Raw genomic sequence first — 27,284 nt, 5'->3', positions numbered from 1 at the left:
TTCTTGATGTAGAGCCATAAAAGGGGTAGGATGAACATAGAGTTTTTATATACTTTAGAAATATGCCCCGTTCGGCTGAACAGGTCTAGATAGAACTCCATATTAGATAACTTATTAGAAGTTAGCAAATTAGAAAAAGTATTAAGGATGGAAGTACAAAGAAATTCATATTTAGGAAATTCTATTGAGGTAAATAGAACTTGCCGCTTAATTTGACGAATTAATAAAATATATTTTTCTGACAAATATCAGTAACATAAAAAACATCTGCATTAATACATGAACTCCGGAAAGAAATATTCTCATTAAATTTGAGTTTGGGGGTAAACCTAAGGGGAACTATTTTAGATGATTTCATGTTATTAGGAAAATGTTCATCAAAAGATAGGAGGGCAATTTAAAAGGCTGCAATAGTAGGTAGCATTGACCAACTTAACTGTTGGCCATTGTTAAAAAAGCTCGTAATGAAAAAACTGTAATAGGGTTTTTTTCTGTAAGTCATTTAGGGGAGTTTCAATATTTTGAAAGCATAGTGAGCTTTGTGCGAAAAGATATGTGGTATTTCTTAAAAAAAAGGCCAACTCCTCCTTCACGTTTCGGAATTTGTAAAGTTTTAAGACTAAGGAACTGATTTACATCTCGGCGGACGGGATATCCGTCACCGTTACGATGGCGTAGCCCGTCCACTGAGCTCCACATCAGGACCCCCTGGCGCGCTGGTTTGTTGTTCCAAATAAACGTAGTCATTCATATATATATATAGTTTGGCAAACAAAGTAGAGGGTAAACCTAAGGATAGCATAAATAAATTGTAAAGAAGTTGTGGGGTAACAGTCCTTTTAGGTGCTTCAATATGTATCCACCAATTTAAATGAAGGGTTGACCATTTATCTAATTTCTCTTGTGTGGTAGTTAGCATTTTAGAACAAATTATTTCTTTTTTTTAATTAATAATTGATTTCAATTGTATTTTTAATAGAATCTGCAAAAGGAACCCACAAATACTTTAGCATTGATGGCGAAGTGTGGCTCAGGGGTTAGAGGCGGCAGACCCGGAAGCTGAGATCGGCCCCGGACCAGGGTTCAATTCCCCGCCCCGACGGGGGTTGGGCTCAATAATTCCACGGACTCGATATTTCTCACTCCGGTGCCTACTCGACTCACGGGTTCACACTCTGCGACTCTGGGCAATAGCTTGCTTAATCTCCACAACGGCCCCTCGTGGCGGGATGCCTGGCTTTCACCTTGTGGATACCCTGCCGGGGTATCTCACAGGGGAATACCAGGACGGGTTCCCTAAGCAAGCGCATAGATGCCTACGATGTGGGCGATTTGCGCTATATAAATACATGTACATTTACATGGCGACCGCAAAACGTTGGTCTTTGCCATCATTGTAGAATTAGATAAAATAAGAATAGCCAAATATATATGCATACCGTTTGAATAATATCAAGAATAACAAGTAGAGAAGTAACAGGCGCATTTGCATATAATAAAACATCATCCAAATAGGTAAAAACTTTGACTATAGTATTTCTAAAAACAACACCACTATATTGTAGGTTAATGAAGAAAGAGCATAAGAGAGGTGTACTGCCAACAAGAAATAATAGAGGGGATAGTGGGCAACCTTGGTGTATACCTCTATAGAGATTGAATGGAGTAGAAAGGGTACCATTGATATAAATGGAAGCAGGTGGTGCTGAGGATAGTGCTTTAACTATTTTTTTAAAAATATGGGACCGAAATGAAAGGTGTCTAGTGTTTTCAATAAGAATTTATATTTTGTCAAATACCTTCTCTGCATCCAAGGCCAACAAATGCACCTGGTAATTGAGATATTCATGCAGTGTGGAACGTTGATTCTGGCCGCGGTTGTGTTGTCCATCAGGGAGAGGATGAGTTGGGTGTCATTGGCGTAGGGGATGATGGTTATGTCATGTGATTGGATTATGTTGGTGAACAGTGCCATGTGTATATTGAAACTACTGGGGCTGAGGGATGGTCCCTGTGGGACTAAGCATATCAATTTATTGGTCTATGATGTGAAGAGTGGAAGCCTGACCCTTTGGGTCTTTATGTGAGGAAGGAACAGATCCATCTGAGAGCGGATCCTTGTATGCCAATCTCATGGAGTCTTCTGATGAGGGCATCAAGGCAGACAGTGTCAAGGACTGTGGAGAGGTCAAATAGGATGATGGACACTGTTTCTCCTCAATCCAAGATGATTCAAATGTCATCTGCGGCCGGCAAAGACTGCTATTTCGGTGCTGTGGTTCTTTCTGAAATCTGATTGTTTGTTGTCTAGGAGATGGTGAAGTTCGAGGTGAGTTGTGATTTCCTTGTTCATGGCCTTCTCAGTGACTTTGGCTGGATAGGACATCATAGAGATGGGTCAGAGGTTGCTCTGTTGATTCGGGTTGGCTGTGGATTCTTGAGGAGGGGGTTGATTATTACAAGTTTCAATTCATCCGGAAAAGTGGTGGACGTGATGGAGGTATTGATGATTTGGGTCAGGGTGGTCCTGATTGGTGATGTTTCCAGGGTGTAGATGTGGTGGGGGCATAGGTCCAATGGGTGTGCCTAAGTGGATGGTCCACATGATTCCTGCTTTCTCATTTCTGGCGAAGGTTGTTGTTAGACCTGGCATCCATGATATTATTACCCCTAACGTGTTGCCTTCTGAACTCCTGTTTTTGACTGTTTTGCTGAATTTTGTTTTTGCTGGTTATAGAACACTTCTGGAGCTAAAGACATTCTGCCAGGAAGAAGAGGTGCTGTGCTGTAGGAGGGACTGCCACTTTGCTAATTGCTTTGCTGTGCTGGCATGCTACCTTCTGATTGATGTGCTGTAGAAGGGACATCCACTTTGCTACCTGCTATGCTGTGTTGGACTGCTGTCTGCTGCTTCTTGCCAGAAAGGGAGAAGGACTAGACCTGCTCTCTACATCCTTAGGGCTTATGTTTCTCTAAGGGCTTGCTGGCTTGCCTCCTGTTGCTGAAGTCTCAGGAATATCAAAAGTTTCAACTTCATCCCCGCACCTGGACCTAACTTTTTGTAAGTCTTGCTCTGCCAAGTGGTGCCAACACAGTTCAGGGCTCTTGAAAGTGAGTTTAAAGTGCTGCATCTGCTAGAACCTGCGCTTCGACATCTCTGCGCCGACCGGACACCTTCCACAGCACTGATTCCACCCGGATCATAGCCACCAGTGACACCCAAAGCCTCCTTGACCTATGAGAAACAGCAACTCTCATCCTCCTGACCTCTCGGCAGCCTTCAACACTGTATCCCACTACACAGCCGTGTGCCGGTTTTAACCAAACTGCACTAATAAAGATAAGACTTTTGGATACTGCTCGCTTCCTGACTGACCTCACTTAGATTGCATCTTCCCTTTTTTTGTGGATACCCATGCAGCTGGTTAAGCTTCCTTTGACTCTGTCCACTAGTGCTTTTTTCTCGGCATCTCTAATTTGCTGGTGATAGCGTCTGAGTGCAGCCTTGTAGGAAGTTCTGTTGATGGTGTCGTGGCTGGCTCTCCATTTCCTTTCTAGCTGTTTACAGTGTCATTTGGTGGCTCGGAGGTCTTCAGTGCACCAGCTGGCCTGCTTGTATGATCTGCTATGCTTATTGGGTTTGATAAGCGTGAGGAACTTTGCACATTTATTATACAGTTGTTGGAAAGTGATAATATCCTTGTCGAGGTTGTCTGTGAGGTTAGGTTGATCCGTGCGGAGGGAGCTGAGCCGGCCTCCTTCTGTGATTTTGCCCCAGCTGTGACTTGGAATATTGAACCTGTTAGGGGTATTGGCTTGAGGTGTATTGATTTAAAAGGAGATGATGGAGTGGTTGGTCCAAATGAGCGGTGTGGTGGAGTTGTCTTTGATGCTATCGCTTTGGGTGAAGATGGGGTCCAGTGTGTATTATGCTATGTATTTTGGTTCTTAGATGAGCAGGGTGAGTTGCTCAAGCTTTCAAGGAGTACTGTGGAGAAGGGGTTGTTTGTGTCTTCCAGTTGAAACTTGAGGTCACTGAGGAGAATGAAGGAATTGTAGTCAATGGTTAGTGGTGCAACAAAGTTGGTGATGAGGTTGGTTGAGGTGGCTTGCAGTATCGGTGGTCAGTAGGCGAGGGTCCTATTTACAGTGGAGTTTTCTGAGATTTGAAGCTTGAAGTGCAGGTGCTCCATGAATGGGATGGTGTTCTCTGTAAATGCTGTGCATTGATGGATTCCTTGCACATAGGGAGTCCTCCTCCTTCTGGCTTGTGATGGTACTCCTGTCGAGAAATCTTGTAACCCACTGGGATTGCTGTGGTGATGTCAAGAGCCAATGAGGGGTTGAACCAAGTCTCTGTGATAAAGAGGATGCCAGGTGCGTCGTTACTCAGCAGGTCCCGTATTGCGGTTGTGTGTTTGCTGAGTGATCGTGTGTTGAAAAGCATGCATGCGAGTGGGTGGGTGTTGACGTGCATGTTTGGTGTGTGTGATGAAGATTGGGGGTGTAGGCGTTTTGGTGCTTGTGTGGCGTGTGTTGGGAGGGGTGTTGAGGGCATTGCTAGTATTTGCGTGGGGGGTGCAAGTGTGGCTGCTGGAGAACCAGTAGTGGGTGAAAGTGAAAGCTCCTACTGTGGTGTGAGGCCCTACATTGCAGCACTTAAAGAGTCCTGCGAAGTATCGCTGGGCTTTATTCGGACCCGAAGTCCTGGTGCTTGGCGCAGTCAAGCTGTTAGTCTGTGTTGCAGCTGCCATTAAGTCCCTGGGAGGGGGGGAGTAGTGCATGGTGCCATGATGTAATTTCCTGTGCCGATGGGTGATGGGAAATAAAGTCCTTTTGCTTGACTTCTTTTTTACAGGTAATTTTTTCAGGAACATCAGTAATGTCCCTTCCTGTCCAGGTGGATGATGGGAAATTCAATGATGTCACTTCCTGCGTATGTGGATAATGGGTTATCCAGTGATGTCACTTCTTGTGCTATTTCAGCGAACCACTGACATAATATCGAAGTCAAAAATTTTTAAGACAAAAATATCGATAGTCAAAATATCGACAGGCTATCTTTAAAATGTAAATTGCAAAAATACGGAGGAAAAAATATAGATGTAAAAAATATTGATGTCCGAAATATCGTTTTTTTTTAAACATATGAAAAAAATGCTAAAACAATTATATTATAAAATTAACTAAAAATAAATTACTTAGATATAATATACATTTAAAAAATATAATAAACAAATATAATTTAAAACAAAAATGTTATACATATATAAAATGTAATATATAAATGTATATTTACTTTAAAATAATTAACAAACAAATAACTCATTTATTTAAAAATGTTATACATATATAAACATTAACTATAATATATATATATATATATATATATATATATATATATATATATATAAATGTGTGTGTATTTATATACATACACCTATAACCTAAAATATCAGAATAAAAATATTATATTATAAAATAAAATACATAAATATTTATACATATTTAAACTTATATTTTGCACTCCAATGAGTGCAACAGTAGATAATTGTTGAATTGCATAAGGGTAAAGACGTACTATTCCTACTGCAATTACTGCAACAGTAGGGAAAGTGTTGGATAGCGTGGGGTAAATATGACTATTCCCACTCCAGAGAGTGCAACAGTAGAAAAAGTGCTGGATAGCGTAGGGGTAAAAATTACTATTCCCAATCCAGAGAGTTCAACATTAGGGAAAGTGTTGGATAGCATTGGGGTAGAAATTAGTATTCACACTCCAGAGATTGCAATAGTAGGGAAAGTGTTGGAGAGTAGATGGGTAGAAATTACTATTCCCAAGTGAGTGTGAGGGGAGGTTCAAAGAGTCTGAAAGACTTCCTAGAAACACAAGGGAATTGGAGTAGGGAACAAAAAGTGTAAAAATGTGTGAGATGCGAGACCAAACTTGTTTCCAAAAAGCTTGAACAGAAGGACAGAGAAAGAAAAGATGATAAAGATCAGCCTCAGGTGTGTTGCATGTTTAGCAGTTAGAGGTGGAAGAAGAAAGAAAACGAGACAAAGAGGAGAAAGATAAAGTCTATGATAGAAGAAAAATATGGACTGAGTGAGGGATGCAGCGCGAGAAGTCTTCAAAGTTTTAGTCCATATCTTATCCCAGAGAGAAATAGACCAAGAACAAGCCAGCTCCTTCTCCCAAGATAGCTCCACTTTAGACTTGGGGCGTTCAGGGTTAGGGGCGGAGAAGAAGCGATAGATAAGAGAGGCTTTAGGAAAAGCGGTAAGTATGGTAAGAAGAGGGGAAGAGGGGGGAGGTAATTCTGAAGATGGGAGAAGATAATAACGATCAAAGACAATTTCCATAAGAATATAATATTTCTGTGCAAATGAACGAGGGCAGTGAAACTGTGTCTGAAATTGAGGGAAAGAGCAAGGTGAGGAACCATCAAAGACATGATGAACCCAAATAATACCTTTCGATCTCCAAGAAGACCAGGCAATAGGTCTATTGCGCAAAAGAATACGTGAGTTATACCAGATGGGCAAAAGTAAAAAAGATTCACGGGAAACGGTCAACGGGGAGAGCAAGGCTTTCAAGAGAGAAGAAATATGTTTGAACAGTGGAGGGACAATATAAGGGGATTTAGAAGTAAAGCGAAGTACATCTTGAAATGAAAAGGGTAATAATAAAGATCGTTCAATATGAAGCCAGAGGGGAGAAAAAGGGGATAGCTCTGATGATAGCCAACGAGAAGCCTGACGAAGAGAGAAGAATTTATGATAGAGGCGAAAATCTGGAAAAGTAACTCCTCCATTTAATTTGGCTTTGCGAAGAGCCGATAAAGATATACGAGCTTTTTTCTTTTTCCAAAGAAATTTGGATAAAATAGAGTCAATGCGATGAAAGTAAAGGGCCGGGATATGGACAGGGAGCATAGAGAGTAAATAAATCAAAATAGGTGCAATCATCATCTTGACAGAATCAAGACGACCCCACCAGGAAAGGAAGAGAGGATTCCAGGAAGAAAACAGCTGTTCAATTCTAGAGATGACTGCGTTCATATTGAGTTTGATAGAGGATGAGAAAGAGTTAGAAAAAAGGACTCTGAGATATTTTATCTTATTACTATTCCAAGCAAAGCCTGTGGAGGTGAAGAAATGTGGAAGACAATATTTAGTCAATGGAAGAATTTCCGTCTTGTCGGAATTAATTTTATATCCTGAGACAAGAGAAAACTTCTCAAACTCAGCTAACAAAGAAGGGACAGAGGAAACTGGATCAAAGATAAATAAAAGAATATCATCAGAGTAAGCAGATAATTTGAGTTGATGTTCTCCATATGGAAAGCCAGAAATTAAGGAATTGTTACGAATAGAGGATAGAAAAGGCTCAAGAGCTAAGGTAAAAAGAAGAGGGGACAGGGGGCAACCTTGACGAACCCCACGTTGAAGCGTGAAAGATGAGGTGAGCTGACCATTTACAAGGTCTGAAGCTTTGGATTTGGAATAAATTAAAGAAATAAACTTGGGACCAAAACCATGCTATTTCAGGGAAGCAAGCAGGAAAGACCAATCAACTCTGTCGAGGGCTTTTTTGGCATCTACAGAAATAGCCGCTAGGGGGATAGAAAGAGAAGAGGCTTTGTTTAAAACATTGAGGAAAAGTCTGGAATTATCCGAGGTGAGGCGGCCCTTAACGAATCTGCATTGTTCCTTCCCAATGAGAGATGGCATGAAGAGATCAAGACGTAGGGCTAACAATTTAGCAAAGAGTTTATAGTCAACATTGACCAAGGAAATAGGACGATAATTTTTACAAAATTTAGGATCGCCGCCTTCTTTAGGAATGGGCCAGATAGTAGCATCTTGAAAAGAACCCTGAGCAAGGCCAGCAGAGCAAAACGACTGAAAAAGAGAGAGAAGTTTGGGCAAAAGAAGATCAGAAAAATGTAAATAAAATTCAACCGGAAATACATCAGGACCCGGGGTTTTTGTCTTTGGTAAGGAAAGACAATGCAGTGGAAAGCTCATGTAGGGTAAAATCCGTTTTGATGTCTGAGAAGTGAAGTTGGGACGTATCAGGTTTAGGCAAATTATCAAAGTAGGATTGAAGATGAGCAGGTGGAGGGGGGTTTTCAGGAGTGTACAAAGATTTATAAAAGACTGAAATTGGTCTAAAATATCTTTATCGGTATGCAGGAGAACATTTGAAGGGGAATAGATGGAGTCTATGAAAGTACGTTCTTTACGCGACTTGAGGTAGTTAGCAAGTAATTTGCCTGGTTTGTTACGACCGCCATAGTAGCGAGCACTACTACGAAGAAGAAAGGAAGAGGCCGAGTCAGTGGTGAGCTTGTTGAAGGCAATTTGGGCTTGAAGAAGTTCAGAGGACATATGATTGGGGGAGAAGGGAGGAATTAAAACGCCAACGAGACGATTTAGGAAGAGGGGGAAGGAGGTCAAAGTCTGCAACAATAGGAGCATGGTCAGAGATTACAATAGGTTCAATAGAGGAAGACAAAAGATTTTGGGATAAAGAAAAGGAGAGAAAAATATAGTCTAGACGGGAAAAGGAAGCATGTGGGGGAGAGAAGAAAGAAAAATCTAAAATGTCTGGATGAGTGAGTCTCCAAGAATCTACAAGGTGAGCCTGTGTAATAGTATCTAAGAACTGTTTATGGGGCTTATGTGGGATGAAGCGGACAGAGGACTTGCGATCTAAGAAGGGATCAACTATCTGATTACCATCGCCACCTAAAAGGAAACAATCATCTTTATGTTGAATGCATTTGGAAGTGATTGATGGCCAAAAGGAAGAGTCAAAATTCGTGGGACCATAAACATTAAACACTGTAATTGGAATTGCATTAATAAGTAGTTTAGCTAAGACCCAACGACCTTCATCATCTCGTTCCTCTAGCACAATCTTGCATTTGAGTCGTTTGTGAGTCAAAATAGCAACTCCATTCATTGCCTCCAATTGGAAGTCCCTTACAAATCTTTCCATTCATTGTTGGTGGAATCTCCTGTGTGATTCCCATAGACTTGATGTTGCCTTTGCCTCCTCCTGTAAACCCTCTCGCAATGTTGAGCTTTACTGGTTACCCCTTACCCTATATTTAGATCAATCTGCTAGAAGAGGCTATACTCCACTTTCCTCTGACAATTTTAAGCCCCCATGAACATCTGTACTCCTGCCTGCAGTTTCGCTCCTTGGATATCACAGTTTTGGTTCTTTCATTCATGTTATATATGATACTTCTTTCTTTCGGTTATTGTGCATTTGATTTGTTTTACTTGCCAACAATTGTTTATGCCTATATATATATATATATATGATTGATATTAACATGGTTTTATATTTCCCCTCTTCCCCCCCTCCCCCTTCCCCCCTTAAAAACTAGAAAATGTTTGGATTTTTCTTAGTGTCACCAGTAGTTTATCATTTATCTTTTTCCATATTTTTCTCACTCATTTTGTTATTGCTGATGTCACCTTGCTGTTTTATAACCTGTTGAATCAATAAAGCTCTCAAACTTAAAAGAAATGACTATTCCTACTCCAGAGAATGCAACAGTAGGGAAAGCGTTGGATAGCGTACGGGTAAGAATGACTATTCCCACTCCAGAGAGTGCAACAGTAGGGAAAGCGTTGGATAGCGTAGGGGTAAAAATTACTATTCCCACTCCAGTGAGTGCAACAGTAGGGAAAGCGTTGGATAGCGTAGGGGTAAAAATTACTATTCCCACTCCAGTGAGTGCAACAGTAGGGAAAGTGTTGGATAGCGTAGGGGTAAAAATTACTATTCCCACTCCAGTGAGTGCAACAGTAGGGAAAGTGTTGGATAGCGTAGGGGTAAACATTACTATTCCCACTCCAGTGAATGCAACAGTAGGGAAAGCGTTGGATAGCGTCGGGGTAAACATTACTATTCCCACTCCAGTGAGTGCCACAGTAGGGAAAGTGTTGGATAGCGTAGGGGTAAACATTATTATTCCAATCCAGAGGGTGCTACAGTAGGGAATGTGTTGGATAGCAGAGGGTCAAAATTCATATTTACAAAAAATTAAAGTTAAGATAAAAAATAAACAAAATACCAACTACAATACAAAAATTGTTAATAACACAAAAGTAAAAAACATAAAAATATAAAGAATTACAAAAGATTGAAATATATTTTAATGTTAAAAAGAACTCAAAATTAACTACAAATCTGAATTCATAAAAAAAATGTAAACCATTTTACAAACAAAATAACTATATTTAATATAAATATATTAAAATCAAAAAATTAATTATTCAGGATTTTTAAATAAATTACTTTGCACTATATTCCCCTATAAACACACAAACAACTCCTATATAATTGGCACAATTAATATAGTTACCAATTATTTAATTATAATTATCAAACCGTTAATAACTAATTAATAATAAATGAATTACCACAAACACCATAAAATCAAAATGTAAAATAAATACTAATAAATAAACATGAATAATTACTTTATTCAAATTAAATTGCTTCCCATCCTATTCCCATATAAACCGACAAACCGCTCCTTAAAAAAATACACAATTAACATATTGATCAATTAAACAATTAATAAAATATGATAACCAATTGACAAATAATTAAAAATAAATTATAAATACTAATAAATACAAGTATTACTTTCTTATAATTAAATTACTTCCCACCCTATGCCCCTATAAACCCACAACCCGCTCCCAAAAAAAGTAACATAATTAACATAATTATCAATTAATGTATTAATATAATTTGATAACCAATTAATAACTAATTAATTTGAAGCGAGAAAAGTTAGGACCGATCTTGGCTTGCAAATATTCCCATGGAAATAAGTCTCCCTCGTAGAAAAGGTCCCCCCAAACCTCCATGCCCGCCTCCCTCAAAGGGACTGCCAGGATGTCATCAAGCCAAACCGGACCTTCGGGTAAGCCCCACAACGGAGTTTTTTCGCAAAAGTAGTTTACTTTTATAGCTTTCATGATTTCTGCCCATGTTCGTGCAAGACCCTGTAAGATCTTCAGTTTAATCTTTTTAAAAAACTTAGGATTTCCAAACTTAAAAAGAAAACTAGAGTGATTGATATTTTCCCCCTCCAACATTGCTGGGAATATTTGCAAGCCAAGATCGGTCCTAACTTTTCTCGCTTCAAATATAACCAGATTTACAGTTGGACAGCAGCCTATAAAACATCTCCTGCTAATAAAAATAAGTTCAAACTAGGTGGACATAGCCCCTTTATCTCCGATCTACTAAGCAGAGGGCCAGAAAAGAAAGAAATATCTAGATGGTACAACTCTATAATGGAGGAGGTAGATGGAGACTTCGTTTTACCAGAGTCAATATGGGGTTCTGTCCTGGGGGATGTGAACCTACAAATACTTTGGAAATCTTCTTTCGAGCTCTTGTGGAGTATCGTTAAGCCATCATGGCTTCGTAGAAACCACATTTTTACCCTATATAGGGCGTATTACTCCCCCTCTAGACTTTCTAAATTTACAGGTGGTCAGACAGTGTCATGCGCCAAATGTGGTCAAATCGCTGCTACGGATACACATATGTTTTTGAATGCCCGACACTAATATCTTTTTGGCAAGATATTAGCAACAGCTTCACTGAGTCCTTAGGAAGACATGTCACAATGGATTTGTCCCTGATTATTTTTGGAGTGTTGGAAGGAGTACAACATCTACCTAAATGTTTAGTTTTTTATTCCATCCTGCTCGCAAGAAGAGAGATCTGCAGGAAATGGAAGGACCCCTCACCTCCTACCTTTAGAAACTGGCAAGAATCTGTATTGCGGACATCAGTCATGGATTTGGCTAGATCTGGAAATCGCAGAAAAAGGGCATTTTTGCACATGATAAAGTGGTCTCAGTGATATATCTTCGTTTTTTTTTTTTCCCCGAGTCCAATGATTGATCTCCTATGGTGCTCTTTGTGTTTAGCACCATTGGAACAGCTGTTACCCGGTTCATGCCCGGCTTCTATATGGCTGCCAAAACTACTCCGAGATTTGCTGTGGGATGGCAAATTAAGATCTAGTGCCTCTTCGGATTACGGTGGAAGACTGTGGGATAGATGGCCTTCAAGATATGTGTCCCCACCAGTTTTAACTGAGCCAGTTATTCTCTGTTGATTCCTTTTTGGCACTGGTCTAAACGGTGGTTATGAGGACAAAATAAATAAATAAATAAATAAATAAATAATTAATAAAAAAGTATTAAAAATAGTAAATAATAAAAATTATTAATTCCTTTATTCAAATTAAATTACTTCCCACCCTATTCCCCTATAAACCCACAACCTGTCCCTAAAACAAATAGCACAACTAACATAATGATCAATTAGTTAATTAATTAAATGTGATAACCAATTAATAATGAATTAAGAAATAATTATGAATACTAATAAAAAAACTAATAATTACTTTCTTTTAATTAAATTACTTCCCACTCTATTCCTCTATAAACCCACAACCCGCTCCTAAAAATAATAACACAATTAACATAATTATCAATTCATTAAGTTAAAAAAATCAATTAATAAAAAATACTAACAAATAAAAATTATGAATTCTTTTATCATAATTAAATTACTTCCCACCCTATTCCCCTATAAACCCACCTCCCGCTGCAGAAATTAAATACGCAAAATTGTCATTAACATAAATGTAATCACTTCTAAAAACTTCACACATACATTAAAAAAACAACTATACTTGTACAAAAAAATTAGATCACATACTTTTAGCATACATACCAAAATACAGAACACTAATATAAATATCTATATTATTAACAATGATATTTTTACAAACGATATTGCTGACTTCGATATTACAGAAAACGGTATTTCTTACCTTCAAGTCGATATTCTCGTCAACAATATTCTTGCAGTCGATATTCTGGCACTTCGATATACACAACTCGATATTCTGTCTGTGCACCATTCCAGCCACCCAACCTATAAGAATGGCATGGACTGCAGGTGTTGATAATTTTTAATGTATATTCAATTATTAAACACTGTTGTTCTTTCGCAGCGCAAAATTAGATAGACTCCGCCACCATGTGGTGGACTGTGATTAGTGCCAGTGTTGAGAACGAAGTGCCTGTGCGAGCACTTAAAACAAGGCCTGGGCGGTAAATTCCGTTCCGCTCGCTGAAATTGCGGAATTTGGGTAATTTCGCGTTCAGCGGAGAACGCGAAATTGCCCAAAATTCTGCGTTCCGTGACTTTGTGAAATTATTGGCTTGTTCGCGTTCTCAAATGCGTGTTCGCTAGATATTTCCTCCCGAGCACGGAAACAGCGATTGCGAACAGTAAAAAAGCATTCTGAACAAACAATTCTGCGTGTTCGCGGAATTTCTGCGTTTTTCGCTGAGATTTTTTACAGTTTTGCGGAGATTTGCGTAACGCAATTACGCAAATCCGCCCACCCCTACTTAGAACCACTGCTCAAATGAAGCGCTGAAAATCATTCATACAACAGTGGTCCATCTCAAGCTAAAACAACTTGAAAAGACTAAGGCAACAGTACATTAATGAATCCACTGCACAGGTTGACATTTGTGAGTGCTCTTTACATGCCCCACCCCCGACAAGCTGGTCCTCTCGTAGAACCTGCCGGCCCTGTATCCGCGCCACACCACCAAATATTAGCCTTTCGCAGCTCGACCAGTGATAGTCAAATTAGGCCCGCGCATTTTGAACACAGTATCTCTTCAATGTCTATACAACTTGTAGGCTAAATCATGTGATTGACAATGTGCATATTTAAACCTATGTCCTAGCGATCTACTGTGTCATGTGATCAAGCGCTCTGGGTAGCGCGAAAAACACGTCATGGCGATCTGAAGCACTAAAAATAAAATTCACCGGCACTTATTTTGGGTCCGTATCCGTTTCTTTTCACTGGATTGCAGTTTGGGAGATCGGAAATTCTTGGAATACATATATGTATATATATATATATATAAAAGGGTCAAATAAACTTGAAACATGTGCCCTTCATATTGACTTCATTTTCATTCGTTATTTAGCAATGTTTGGTTGGTTTTTCTCCTTATGCGCACGGTTTTCGGGTTCCCTTGGGGACAGAAATCTGAAGTTTTTCTGTTCTTCATCCTTGATTATAAGTGCACTTATTACCAGTTGCAGGCCGTGGGTTTGTGTCTTTGATATGTGTAGCTTTCCCTGTTCCCCCGCCTAAGTATCAGCTCAGGGGCCCCTTCTGAGTGATTCTTCTGCTGGTTACTTGAATCAGCACTACAATGAACAAGCATTTGCAGTGCAATAGGTCTCGCATTTGATTGGCATTGTAAATGACAATGCCTTTTATTTATGTGATTTGAAAACCTGCAAGACGTGCATGAACACGCATTTTGTACACGCATTGTGTTCTTATATTTGTAGAAGCAAAGCTGGCGGTAACTGCGCCTCTTTTACCGCCAGCCCTGCTTCTCGTAAGCAAGGACTAGAAGCACAAACAGGAAGACGGTCGAGGGTCAGCCACAGCCCTGACCAGCAGCCACGGCCCGTGGAGGGAGTTATGGTGGGGCGGAGAGGCGGGGCGGGGGAGGGACAGGGTGGGGGTGCTAAAGACCGGAGTATGGATAATTAAAGGTAAGTAAACAATTTAATAAAGAAAACGAATTTCGTAGCGCACCCTGTATCGCATTTTGTGAGGAAGAGACATGAGAGGGTCAGACACAGCCCTAACCAGGCACTGCTCCTGAACCATCACGCCCTGCGCGTGAGAAAGGGACAAGAGAGGGTCAAGCACAGCCCTAACCAGGCACTGCTCCTGAGACATCACGCCCTGCGCGTGAGGAAGAGACAAGAGAGGGTCAAGCACAGCCCTAACCAGGCACTGCTCCTGAGACATCACGCCCTGCGCGTGAGGAAGAGACAAGAGAGGGTCAAACACAGCCCTAACCAGGCACTGCTCCTGAACCATCACGCCCTGCGCGTGAGAAAGGGACAAGAGAGGGTCAAGCACAGCCCTAACCAGGCACTGCTCCTGAGACATCACGCCCTGCGCGTGAGGAAGAGACAAGAGAGGGTCAAACACAGCCCTAACCAGGCGCTGCTTTTGAGACATCACGCCCTGCGCGGGAGGCAGAACACAGAAGCGACTGGACCTAGAGAGAGCGGTCCCACCCAGAGGCGGCCGGATCGTGCGAGCTGGGCCCCCGCCCAGGGCGCCGACTACCAGAGGGGCGCCGAAGAAAGGCAAACTCAGGGCCCATCCTTCTACACTTCGGCCCTAATTAACCCCCCTACAGACGCCGGAGAAGGAAATAAAGACGAACATGTAACAGAGACTCTTGTAGGCGGAGACATCGTCAGGGAGACCTGCGTTCCTGCGTCCGGATGTATGCAGCGAGTGCTGAACCCGCTGAGCTGTCTCATCCCTATGTATGCAGCGTGTGCTTAACCCGCTCAGTTATCTCATCCGGAGTTATGCCCCGGGCCCTTAAATCGCTGAGCTATCCCGTCCGCATTTATGCAGTGAGTGCTTAACCCGCTGAGCTATCTCATCTGTGCGCAAGGAGTGTTGAGTCCCATAAATTGAACGGAATGCGTAAACAATACCATACATCAAAACATTAACACGAAAGAGGGGCGAGTAAAGAGAGGGTGGGACGAGGAAGAAACACTGGGGGAGGAGAAGAAAGGAATACAAATAAAAAGAAGTGAGGTGAGTCAGTCAGCCCACGAACAGGAGATGCGTAGAGCCAACCTACCTTTCTCGTGGGTTCCCATTTGTGGAGGGTGTAATTTTCTCTCTCTGGACGGTGTAGTTTCGTCTCCTCTCTGGAGGGTGTAGTTTGCTCTTCTCTTTTATGAAAGTCGCGGTTATTCCCTCCCTGGACCTCCCCCGGGTGTGTCTTCCCTCCTTGCGAGCGGCGCTGTTTTCCCTCCCCCTTTAAGATGCTCCTTTATCTGCTGTCTAGGGTCCGGGGCCTCTCTCTCCTGCAGGGGGCGCTGTTCCTTCCTCCCTGGGGGGGGGCTCTCTCTCCCTTGGGGGCGCTGTTCCTTCCTTCCTTGGGGGGGGGGGGGGGGGGGGGCGCTGTTCCTTCCTCCCTTGGGGGGGCGCTGTTCCTTCCTCCCTTGGGGGCGCTGGTACCTCCGCTCCTCCCGTTGCTGCCTCGACTCTGCGCAGGTGAACCCTCCGAGGTGACATTTATAGCCCCCCCCCCCCCTCACCAGGAACTCACCCCGCACAGGCTGGGGTTCAGCACAGAAACCAGCCCCTGCCCCAGGGGTGGGGGAGGGGCGGATCCGGGCCTGTCTCGGATCACTGGGATCACAACCAGGCCCGGGGCCCTCGCACAACAAGGTGGCCGCATTCCTGGCCGCGCCCTCTCCAGAGACATGTGTTTGCCTCTTTCTCACAGAATTTTAGAGAAATGTTCGGTAAATGAAGCATTGTTAATTCACGCCCTCTCTATCATCTGAAGGAAGACCCTTCCCAGTGTGTTCTGCCATTTATTGCAGTTTTATCCTTCTACCTGTGTTTGGTACTCTTTTGTATCGCGCACACCCACTTTCCTCTTGTAACACACTGTTTGTACCTCTCACTTTTGTTTGCTTTAGGTACTTGCACAAGGGCCACTATTGCCTACGGAACGTTTCTTCTTGTGCCTGAGTGTCCTCCATATATTGCAGTATTATACCTCTACTTGTATTTTGTACGCTTTTGTAACCTGCACACACATCACTTTTTTCTCCTGTAATGTATCGTTTGCTCCTCTTGTATTTTGTTTGCTCACAATTGTCACTTTTGTCTCATGGAACGTAACGTTTGCTTTTGTAATTTGCTCACTTGTAATTTTTCCTCATGTTCCACTGCTGTTCCTATTGTGAAGCGCTCTGACACCTTCGGGTAACGTCCGCGCTATATAAAAACGCATAAATAAATTAATAAATAAATTAACATCGGCGAAAACTGGAGGCATTTCAATGTGTCCAGGTGGGCGGGGCTGAAGAGACATCCCCTGACGAGGCTGGGGGGGGGGGCACATGCAGCAGGACCCGCGTGTTAATGTCCTGACTGGTACAAATGGCATCGCTGAGACTTTAAAGGCAAAAGCTCTTACAGCGCGTTTTCAAGCTGCCTTATAACTTGCAGAGGATCACGGGATGGGGAGGAAGCCGGGACTCCGGACTCGTCAAACCTGATTCCCAGTGCGGAAGTCGGCAGCTCTGACCTCAGCGCCACATCCTCTCTTTTCATTTTCCTCTGGGACAGGTCTTGTTGCTGCAGGCCTCGGGAAATAACACCCCCCCTCCCTTCCCGCAAATCATCCAAGGCCGGAAAGACGTGGGTCAAAGTGACTGGGGGAGGGGTCGGAATAAGCGCAGAGCTGCTCTTGAACATTTGCATTTTTTTTGTGCATTTTTTTTCCTGTTTGTATCTTTTATGTAACTCATGTAATCCTAAATCCTTATGTATCGCAACTGGTTCTTATGTAAAGCGCTCTGACACCAGGTAATGTTAGAGCTATATAAAAACGCATAAAATAAATAAATAAATAAATAAATGAAATCTCAGACTCCCCCTCCCCAGCCAATCACAGCCGGAAGTGCCATGGCCTCTCAGGGGAGGAAGGAATCGAAGGGCAGGCCCCGGCATGTGGTGGGCCGGATAACAGAGGCCCTAACAAAGCAGCCGCCACCCCTCCCCCACTCTCCAAGACAGGCTGGGATTGGTAAGGCGGGCCATGGCTGAGGGGCCGGTATTCGAGTTCCAGATGAAGCCGGCTTTTTGGGTCGGTTTGGGCGGTGTCTGTGTTCGGATGCCGCCTGGGGCCCCGAGGGGCCTCTCTGGATGCAGACTGGCCTCTCTGGGTGCAGGCTGGCCTCTCTGGGTGCAGGCTGGCCTCTCTGGGTGCAGACTGGGCTCTCTGGGTGCAGACTGGCCTCTCTGGATGCAGACTGGCCTCTCTGGGTGCAAACTGGGCTCTCTGGGTGCAGACTGGCCTCTCTGGGTGCAGACTGGCCTCTCTTGGTGCAGACTGGCCTCTCTTGGTGCAGACTGGCCTCTCTGAAGGCAGACTGGCCTCTCTGAAGGCAGACGGGGCTCTCTGGGTGCAGACTGGCCTCTCTTGGTGCAGACTGGCCTCTCTGGATGCAGACTGGCCTCTCTGGGTGCAGACTGGCCTCTCTGGATGCAGACTGGCCTCTCTGGGTGCAGACCGGCCTCTCTGAAGGCAGACGGGCCTCTCTGGGTGCAGACTGGCCTCTCTTGGTGCAGACTGGCCTCTCTGGATGCAGACTGGCCTCTCTGGGTGCAGACTGGCCTCTCTGGATGCAGACTGACCTCTCTGGATGCAGACTGACCTCTCTGGGTGCAGACCGGCCTCTCTGAAGGCAGACGGGCCTATCTGGGTGCAGACTGGCCTCTCTGGGTGCAGACTGGCCTCTCTGGATGCAGACTGGGCTCTCTGGATGCAGACTGGCCTCTCTGGGTGCAGACTGGCCTCTCTGGGTGCAGCCTGGCCTCTCTGGATGCAGACTGGCCTCTCTTGGTGCAGACTGGCCTATCTGAGTGCAGACTGGCCTCTCTGGGTGCAGACTGGGCTCTCTGGATGCAGACTGGCCTCTCTGGGTGCAGACTGGCCTCTCTGGGTGCAGACTGGCCTCTCTGGATGCAGACTGGCCTCTCTGGATGCAGACTGGCCTCTCTGGGTGCAGACCGGCCTCTCTGAAGGCAGACGGGCCTATCTGGGTGCAGACTGGCCTCTCTGGGTGCAGACTGGCCTCTCTGGGTGCAGACTGGCCTCTCTGGGTGCAGACTGGCCTCTCTGGGTGCAGCCTGGCCTCTCTGGATGCAGACTGGCCTCTCTGGATGCAGACTGGCCTCTCTGGGTGCAGACTGGCCTCTCTGGGTGCAGACTGGCCTCTCTGGGTGCAGACTGGCCTCTCTGGGTGCAGACTGGCCTCTCTGGGTGCAGACTGGCCTCTCTGGGTGCAGACTGGCCTCTCTGGGTGCAGACTGGCCTCTCTGGGTGCAGACTGGCCTCTCTGGGTGCAGACTGGCCTCTCTGGATGCAGCCTGGCCTCTCTGGGTGCAGACTGGCCTCTCTGGGTGCACATTGGCCTCTCTGGGTGCACATTGGCCTCTCTGGGTGCACATTGGCCTCTCTGGGTGCAAACGGGCGTCCATTACCTCCCTTTCAGCAGTACCGTGCAATCCATTTATTTTTATTTATTTATAAAGTTTCATATAGCGCTAGCTAGACCCAGGGCATCAGAGCGCTTTACATACACAAGAAAAGAAGAAGTTGCATTACATCGTACAACACGAGGAATCATAAAATATATAAGCAAATAAAGCACGAAGGGAGCCCGTCTGAAGCTTGAAGCCGCTGCTTACCTATGTAAACCCAGAACTTTCAGCACTTACTTCTTTCGTTTACAGTCCTGTGTGACGCTTGTCCCACATATTCCTTCATTTACAGACTCTTGAGATTGTTTAAAAGTGGTACAGTAGCACAGTGCTTAATTTGTAAAATATGAAGTCCAGGTGCTCAATATTTTTTCGGAGGCCACACCCACTTCCTCCCTGGCTCCACCCACTTTCTCTACCCAATTACTGAATTGGCTCCGCCCACATCCTCAACTGGCAGAGCTGAAAGTCAGATGTAATACCCGACCTGAATTTCAGCAAAGGAGCCTTCCCGCAAGTAAGGATTTTAAAGGAGGTCCCCCTGTCCTGTGAACATTTTGAAAAAGATTAAATGAAAAGTGCATTTAAAGCACAATTAAAGCACAATTTTGTAGTAAAGTAGCTAAAACGACTAATGCATTTAAAAGGGACACGCGAAAAATGTGACCTACTAGAAGGTAAATAACATTGGCAGTGCAAGAAGCGTGTCTCGCTGCTCCGGGCACATCGAACACAACACACGCACAACAATCCACACACACATACAAACATGCACAACGCATGGAATGTTGTGTTCAGGCAGGGACTCCAGAATCATCGTGAGCAGCAGAACTTCACATGACTGTGCATCTAATTGTGTATTCACGCCTCACAGGTACAGGCCACCCACTGTAATTCAACAATCATTGTACACGGCCATTTCCGCGCTCGAGGCATGAAACCAGTAAACTCACGATAGGGTCAGGATGCTTGGTGCAACCCTCCCGGTTCAGGACTGGGTCCAGAACCTATTATTATCAAAAGATTGTTCCTTAGATAATTTACACACATGGGATTAGTGTGTGTCATGGCAAAAGTCAGAAACCTAGGATCACTGGAATGCAGGTTGGGCATGCAGAGCTGGCAGGGCACATTGGCAGTCATGCAAATGACCCTTTTGTCCTAACAATGGCATTTTTTTAAAACTTATTGAGTGTATTCGATTCATATATCTTTACCACTGGGTTGAATTTTATGTGCTTCAAAAGTAGTCAATCAAAAACAATAGGAAAATACTGTTAAGGTAACACCTATTTACCCTGTACAAAGCAGTTTAAAATCCTACATTTTGCCACTAAGATCCATGAACATACGAAGGTCGGAGGCGCGCAGCCAGCTTAAGCTGCACAAGAGCTAATGGAAGAGATGCAGCTGACCCTGTGTTTTCTACAACTCCAAACGAAAACAGTGCTACAGATAACAGTTGTTTTTGTCCCTGAATTTTAGGAAGTAAAATGAGCAGGGAAATAATGTAATCGTTTCACTGCATCTTCTCACAAGGGCAGGCTTCTCAAGCCCCTTCTTGCATGGCGTTTGCATTTTCTAAAAAACTGAAATCCACTAGTAAGGGAGTCCGTGAAAAGGTGCTCCCTCCCTCTGATTGCAGAGCTCAGCCTCTCCTGTGTCTTCATCATCTCTATATTCATGTTTCGGTTTCTAACAGTGTAATATACTTACGGGGTTTCAGGCAGACTCCACCCAATTCATCCATTTCTTATTGTGTCATGATTCACATTTTTGCCTACCTGGTGCACACAGCTGTCAAGGTTTCAGATTGCTATGTGTGGCATTTTCATAATTTCAGTGTCATTATGAGTGGCATTCCAACCACTGTGACAGTTTCTCGCAGGCAAAATTAAGCAATGAAGACCAGGAAAAAAATTAGCAGAAATTACACCCATTTGAGCAACGAGAAACTCTGAGGGCCCCTGACAGACGTTCAATCATGAAGCCCAGTGACAATACCCGACTATCCCAATTTCAGGGATCGTAGCATAGTTGGGCTGGCAAAAATCCACAGGTCAAGAAACAGTCACAAAGAAGAGCTTATATACAACAAGAAGGAATTATATACTTTTATAGTGTGAGAATCAGTGCCAGCATTATAAGCATAGTCGTATACAATATGCACACTTATATAAATGGTCAATTTGTATGCCAGCTTTTGTGTGGAATGTTGAATGGAAGCTATTAAGCAAAGGATCTGTGGTCTGTCACCCTAAATGCTTTACAATTAATCACCTCTGGTTTTGTGCCCTTTAAATAATTTTTACCTAGCTCATGAAAGGTTTTATTCCTACGCTAGTTTCCATCACTTTGTAAAGTATCACAAATATTGCACTATAGTAGTGTCAACTCAATTATTAGATTTAACCCACTTAACAAAAGTATTATTTTGAGCCACACAAGTGATACATGCGAAAATACACACGAATGAACACAGCTTATACATTCCGCTTAGCAGCTCGCAGGAGCCTGTGGCTGCTCTATAATAGAGAGAATGTGATTGGAGAAAATGGCGCCTGCATGACTAAAGCTGGGAGAAGTGAATGATTTACAAATTACATGCACTCACATGAAGCAGACATTTTTTGCCCCCACATGCAGGCACGTTATGCAAATGGACCTTGTAACATATTCAAGATTGTGTTAGCCTTCGATTAATACTTGGTTTTCCAGAGTCGGACTGGCCTATGACAGTGCCAGAAGGACTTTGGAGCGCATGCCATTTGACAGATTAGTTACTACACAAAAAGCGCAAGTAGTGCAAATGGATGTGCCTGTTGACTTTGCCCTGATGTAAAGTTAGCACAATACATTTCTCTGTAACCTAAAAAAGAACCCTCCTGTCCGTTAAATGCCAACCTTACGTGTAATAGTGACATTATTCATAGTTCCTTCAGCCAGGCGTTTGTTGGGGGTAAATTAAATCATATACACTGTGGGAACTAGGGAACACTAGCCTCAATCTCATCTTTACACTCGCGCCTCACCTCCCCCCGACTGATACTTGAGTTTGTTATATAACTCTTTTCTATAATTTAGTTGCAGAGTAGACTCCTTTTAAGTAAAGGTATTGTGGATTTAAGTGTCAGACTGAAGACCAGGAAGCGTGTGCAGTGGCGGCTGGTGACATTTGAAAGTGTTGAGGCGTAAAAAATTGTTGTACTTCACTTTGGCAAGCCTGAACGTCCTGGGGGGGGTTCAGGGAAAATTTTGGAAAAGGAAGAGCGGGTGAGGGTGAGACCCTTATTAACCGTAGGTGGGCCCGCCCACTTGCTTACAGCATAAACTTAACTGCGTTTGTGGGCGGTGTAGTGTGTCTAATTAAAGGACAGTCGATGCGCCACAAGTCACAGCAAAAGTGGGCCAGCGCACCACAAAAACCTACAAACCAGGCTAGAGCACAGCAAGCAAAAAGTAGGTCAACACACCTCAGGCACAAACAAAAGGAAGACACACAAAACGGACCGGACAGAGCCCCGCAAGAATAAAACATATTCAAATGACCTTTTCCTGCCTTCACCCTCAACACTAAACCCATGTCCGTTCAGAAAGCAACCGGCTCCTGGCACCGGAACTCAACAAGCCCCATCATCGGGGGAAAGCGGGTCTTCCAGTCCAGTTCCTTGCACTGCATTCTGGTACTTGCAGTCCTGGGTTTGTAACAGGGCGTACAGATCAAATAGTACTGACAGCACCCGCATTTCCTAGGTCCATGTGAGTAGCACATCCAGGCCAGATTTGTTTATTTGCATTGTGGGTTTTGCAGCCCCAATATAATGGGGTGACTAGCACTACAAACACCAGAATAAAAACATAAAACCCCAAACTCGTGGAACTGGGAACCTCGAGAGCTCTGCAATGCAAACATACTAAACGCAACTGATTAAATCATTTTAAACCGCCTGCAGCTCAAATTAGAAATATCTACAGGGATCTAGCGTTCCCATGCGAGTCAACAGGAGTGTAAGCTCAGTAAATAAATGCATATCTTCTGCTAGATGCTGCACGGCTTACCACCATCAGTGCATTTCAATACATCTGCAATTACTGGAGGTGATTTCACCTCTCCAGCTCATCTGCCTCGTTCAGCTCTGCACAAACATTCAGCGCCGTTACTAGCAGGCATGTATATGCATAATTTCTGGCACTGTGACGTTTGCAGAGGGACATTTTCTGATGACATCAAAGCAATTTAAAAGTAGAATGTTGTACGGATTCGCGCTCTAACCTCCCCCCCCCCCCCAATCATCACCCATCCCCTCCCCCCCCAATCATCACCCATCCCCTCCCCTGCCCTGCTTCTTTCACTCACACACACACACGTATACAGGCCACCGCAGCCCCGCCCCCTTAAGCTTCCGTGGCGTGTTCTACTTCTGACACTAATTCCATGAATCAGGAATCTCCTGATTGCTGCAATTAGCGGCAGAAGTGGAACGATTACATTCTAAATGGGGCTGTGGTAGGCCTGCCTGCCTCGCCTCACCTGCCTGCGGCTGAGCAGCTCATGAGGATCATTTCGGAAATTCAGCCGGCGCCGGCCTACCCCCAGGGCCCAGGCCATCTTATCCAGGCGCTGCTGTAGCAGTGGTAGGTAGACCAATCAGGATGATTTAAAAAACCTGACTGGTCTGACCACCACCAGTAAATTAATCACACCACTGCCAGGCCCCCTGCCCTGCCTCGCTCGCACCTCGCCCTCACCTGCTGAGTGCTCGCCGCTCCCAACTCTGAGTCCACCAGAAACTTTGGGCGGCGAATACCTCCTAGATACTCGGCGAGGGAAGAGGTGCGGGTATGCTGGGGCGGGCAGAGAAAATGCGCGTGCAATGCATTCAATTGCATGCAATCTGCGCACGCGTCGCTTCCTCTGGCGCGCACAGCCCCAACCCCTGCAGCAAAGCCCTGCCCAGTGCCCTGGCCCCTGCAAACAAGTAACAAAACAACACGTCCCGCCCACTGGGGCCCTGATCCGCGCCGTGGCCGGGAAGTGAAACTCTTAAAGAGAGAGAGAGTAAACTGGGAGCAGAGAGCAGGGCAGCTGTATGCTGCATGTATCATCGACGTTGACGACCTGGTCAGAGCCAACAAGTTTGGCAAATTGGCATCAGTGACAGCAGTAACACAGCAGCGCCACAGCCACACTCTGTGTGTGCCTGCTGCCAGAGTCACCAGTCAGTGCGCAAACACACGCACAACTTTAAAAAATCAAAATCTAAGGCAGGAGAACAGGTGCACTTAATGCCGAGTGATAGACCCGGCCCCCATAATTAAGTGCCGGTGCTGAGCACCGGCAAGCTCCGGCTCAAATTAAGCCCTGCAGTAGCAGAAGCCACCGAGCTGCCGGGGTCTGTAGCGCCCATGTTGGGCTGTTCCTGTTTTATTTATTTTATTTTATTTATTTAATGCGATTTTATATAGCGCGAACTTGGTGTCAGAGCGCTTTACATAAGAACCAGTTGCAAAACATAAGGTGAGCTGCAGACTGCGGGGAAAGTTCTTAAGTGCAGCCGAGCGCGTGATCAAACTGCTGCATGGCTGCTAACAATGGGATGATGCGCGGGTTTCATCTTAACATTTTAAATAACCAACGAAAGGTAACAAGTGGGCCTTTATCATTAAAATCTGAATAAATACATAAACATGGCCGTTGCTAACCCAACGTGGCCCGCGGGACCACAGGGTCTGGAGTCTGGAATTTGCAGCTCAAATAACTGGCACTTTATTAGGCTGAGCTATGTCTAGATACATCATGACTAGTAATCTTCCCCAGTTAAGTCTCTGCCAATGCACCCCTGTCCTGAGTTTACATGGACGGGAAGTGGGAGAGAGAGCGGCAGCGTTTTACGGAAGGCAATATGCAAATGTGGGACACTTTTTTTTAGCGTGCCCGGTCGATTGTTAATCCCAATCCAACTCTGCCCCAAGACACCGGCCATCCCCAGGCCTGGCTGCCCACCGACCCTCTGGCACAGACCTCAACAGACACGCTCCTTTCACGGCTTCTGAGACGTCACGCCCCGTGCTTGAGGAAGAGATAGGAGAGGATGAGGCACAGCCCTGACCAGCCGCTGCTTCTGAGACATCACGCCCGATGCGTGAGGAGGAGACGGTCAAGCGTCAGACACAGCCCTGACCAGCCGCTGCTTCTGAGACATCACGCCCGATGCGTGAGGAAGAGACGGTCGAGGGTCAGACACAGCCCTGACCAGCCGCTGCTTCTGAGACATCACGCCCCGTGCGTGAGGAAGAGTCTAGCCCAGTCTGGGGGCTCCAGGGGAAGTCAGGGGTGAAGAACTGGGGTGACCCCTGATGGGGCAGATACTGTGATCCTGCACGTGCTCCAGGGGCCCCGATGCGAGCCTGAGGAGTGGCCCTCGATGGTGCAGTAAACGCATCCATTACTGGCTGTAGTAGTGGGGTCCGAAAACCCCCTGTAGTTACGTACCTGCAGCTAAGGATGCGACCATTCGGAGGAGACCTATCCTGGGGGCTGGACATGCAGGTCGCAGCCTGTGGGGCGAGGGTCGCAGCCTGCAGGGCTGGGGTCGCAGTCTGTGGGGCTGGGGTCGCAGGGGGCATCCTTCCACACTTCGGCCACAACTAACCCCCTACAGGCCCCGGAGAAGGAAAGAAAGAAGAACATGTAACGGAGACTCTTGTAGACGCAGTTATCGTCAGGGAGATTTGCGTTCCTGCGTCCGGATTTATGCAGCGAGTGCTTAACCCGCTCAGTTATCTCTTCCGAATCTATGCAACGGGTCCTTAACCCGCTGAGCTATCTCATCTGTGCGCACGAGTGTTGAGTAACATAAATTGAAAGGAATGTGTGAGCAGCACCATACATTAAAACATTAACACGAAAGAGGGATGAGTAAAGAAAGGGCGAGAAGAGGAAAACACACTGGGAGAGAAGAACGGAGTAAAAAAGAGTGGGGCGAGTCGCCCCATTGTGTGAAGAGGTGCGGACTCCCTGCTGCTCCTACCTTGGTCGTCTGTCGGGTGTCTTCTCGTCTGTGTAGCTCTCTCTCCTCTGTGGATGGTCTGTTTTTCTCCCCTCGGTGGGCGATGTAGTTTCCTCTCTGCGGAGGGTGGAGTATTCCCGCTGTGGGGGGTGGAGCTTTCTTCCCTCCGTGGACGGGGTCGTTTTCTGTCCTCTGCTCCGTGGAGGGTGTAGTTTTCTCTCCTCCGTGAACGGTGTAGTTTTTACTCCTCTGGAGAGGGTGTAGTTTTCTATCCTTTGTGGACGATGTAGTTTTCTGTCATCAGCCCTGAGGGAGGGGTGTATTTTTCTTTTTTTGGGGGTGTAGTATTGTTGCCTCCTTGGTGAATGGTGGGTGTCTTTTTTCCGTTTTTACGAAAGTCGCGGTTATTCCCTCCCTGTATCTTCTCTGGATGTGTCTTCCCTCCTTGTGTCCGGCGCTCTTTTACCTCCTTTTAAAGATGCTCCTTCATCAGTTGCGCAGAGCCCGGGGTCTCTCTCTCTCTCTCTCCTGCAGGGGGGCGCCGTTCCTTCCTCCTTGGGGGGCGCTGGTACCTCCGCTCCTCCGGTGCTGCCTCGACACTGCTCAGGTGAACCCTCCAGGTGACATTTATACCCCACGCCCCTCACGCAGGAATCCACCCCGCACAGACTGTGGATTTCCCACATGAAGCAACCCCTGCTCCAGGGCGGGTCCAGGCTGCCGACGATCGCGCAATGAGCCCCTGTATTCTCCAGGCGTTCACAATTTATTATTTATTTATTTATGCGATTTTATATAGCGCAGACTTTACCCGAGGGTGTCAGAGCGCTTCACGATAGGAGCAGAACTGATACATGAGGAGAAAATTACAAGTGAGCAAATTACAAAAGCAAACGTTACATTACATGAGGCAAAAATAGACAATTGTGAGCAAAGAAAATACACGCGGTAGCAAAGGTACATTACAGGAGGAAAAAGTGACGTGTGTGCAGGTTACAAAAGCGTACAGAGTACAAGTAGAGGTAAAATACTGCAATATATGGAGGACACTCAAACACAAGAA

At 44.9% G+C, this 27,284-nt stretch overlaps 1 protein-coding gene across 3 annotated transcripts in view; it reads right to left on the bottom strand.

Moving 5' to 3' along the window:
* Nucleotides 1–26,371, bottom strand: part of LOC147706578 (cornifelin homolog A-like) — a 45,648-nt gene extending 19,277 nt beyond the window's left edge. For 2 of the 3 annotated variants that reach the window (XR_015297667.1, XM_086933058.1), the window contains exon 1: nucleotides 15,784–15,934. Coding sequence is in view for 1 of the 3 variants with exons in the window: in XM_086933058.1 (XP_086789184.1) it covers nucleotides 15,784–15,802 (19 nt within the window). In the remaining 2 variants the exon portion in view is untranslated. Of the gene's footprint in view, nucleotides 1–15,783; nucleotides 15,935–26,242 lie in introns of those variants that run through there. The other variant, XR_015297668.1, reaches the window with a different exon arrangement.
* Nucleotides 26,372–27,284: the final 913 nt, after the last annotated feature.

This window comes from Lissotriton vulgaris, chromosome 7 (genome assembly GCF_964263255.1).
Source record: "Lissotriton vulgaris chromosome 7, aLisVul1.2, whole genome shotgun sequence".
Taxonomy (NCBI): domain Eukaryota; kingdom Metazoa; phylum Chordata; class Amphibia; order Caudata; family Salamandridae; genus Lissotriton; species Lissotriton vulgaris.
Note: the sequence above shows the minus strand (reverse complement) of the source record. Positions and strands in the feature narration are given on the sequence as shown.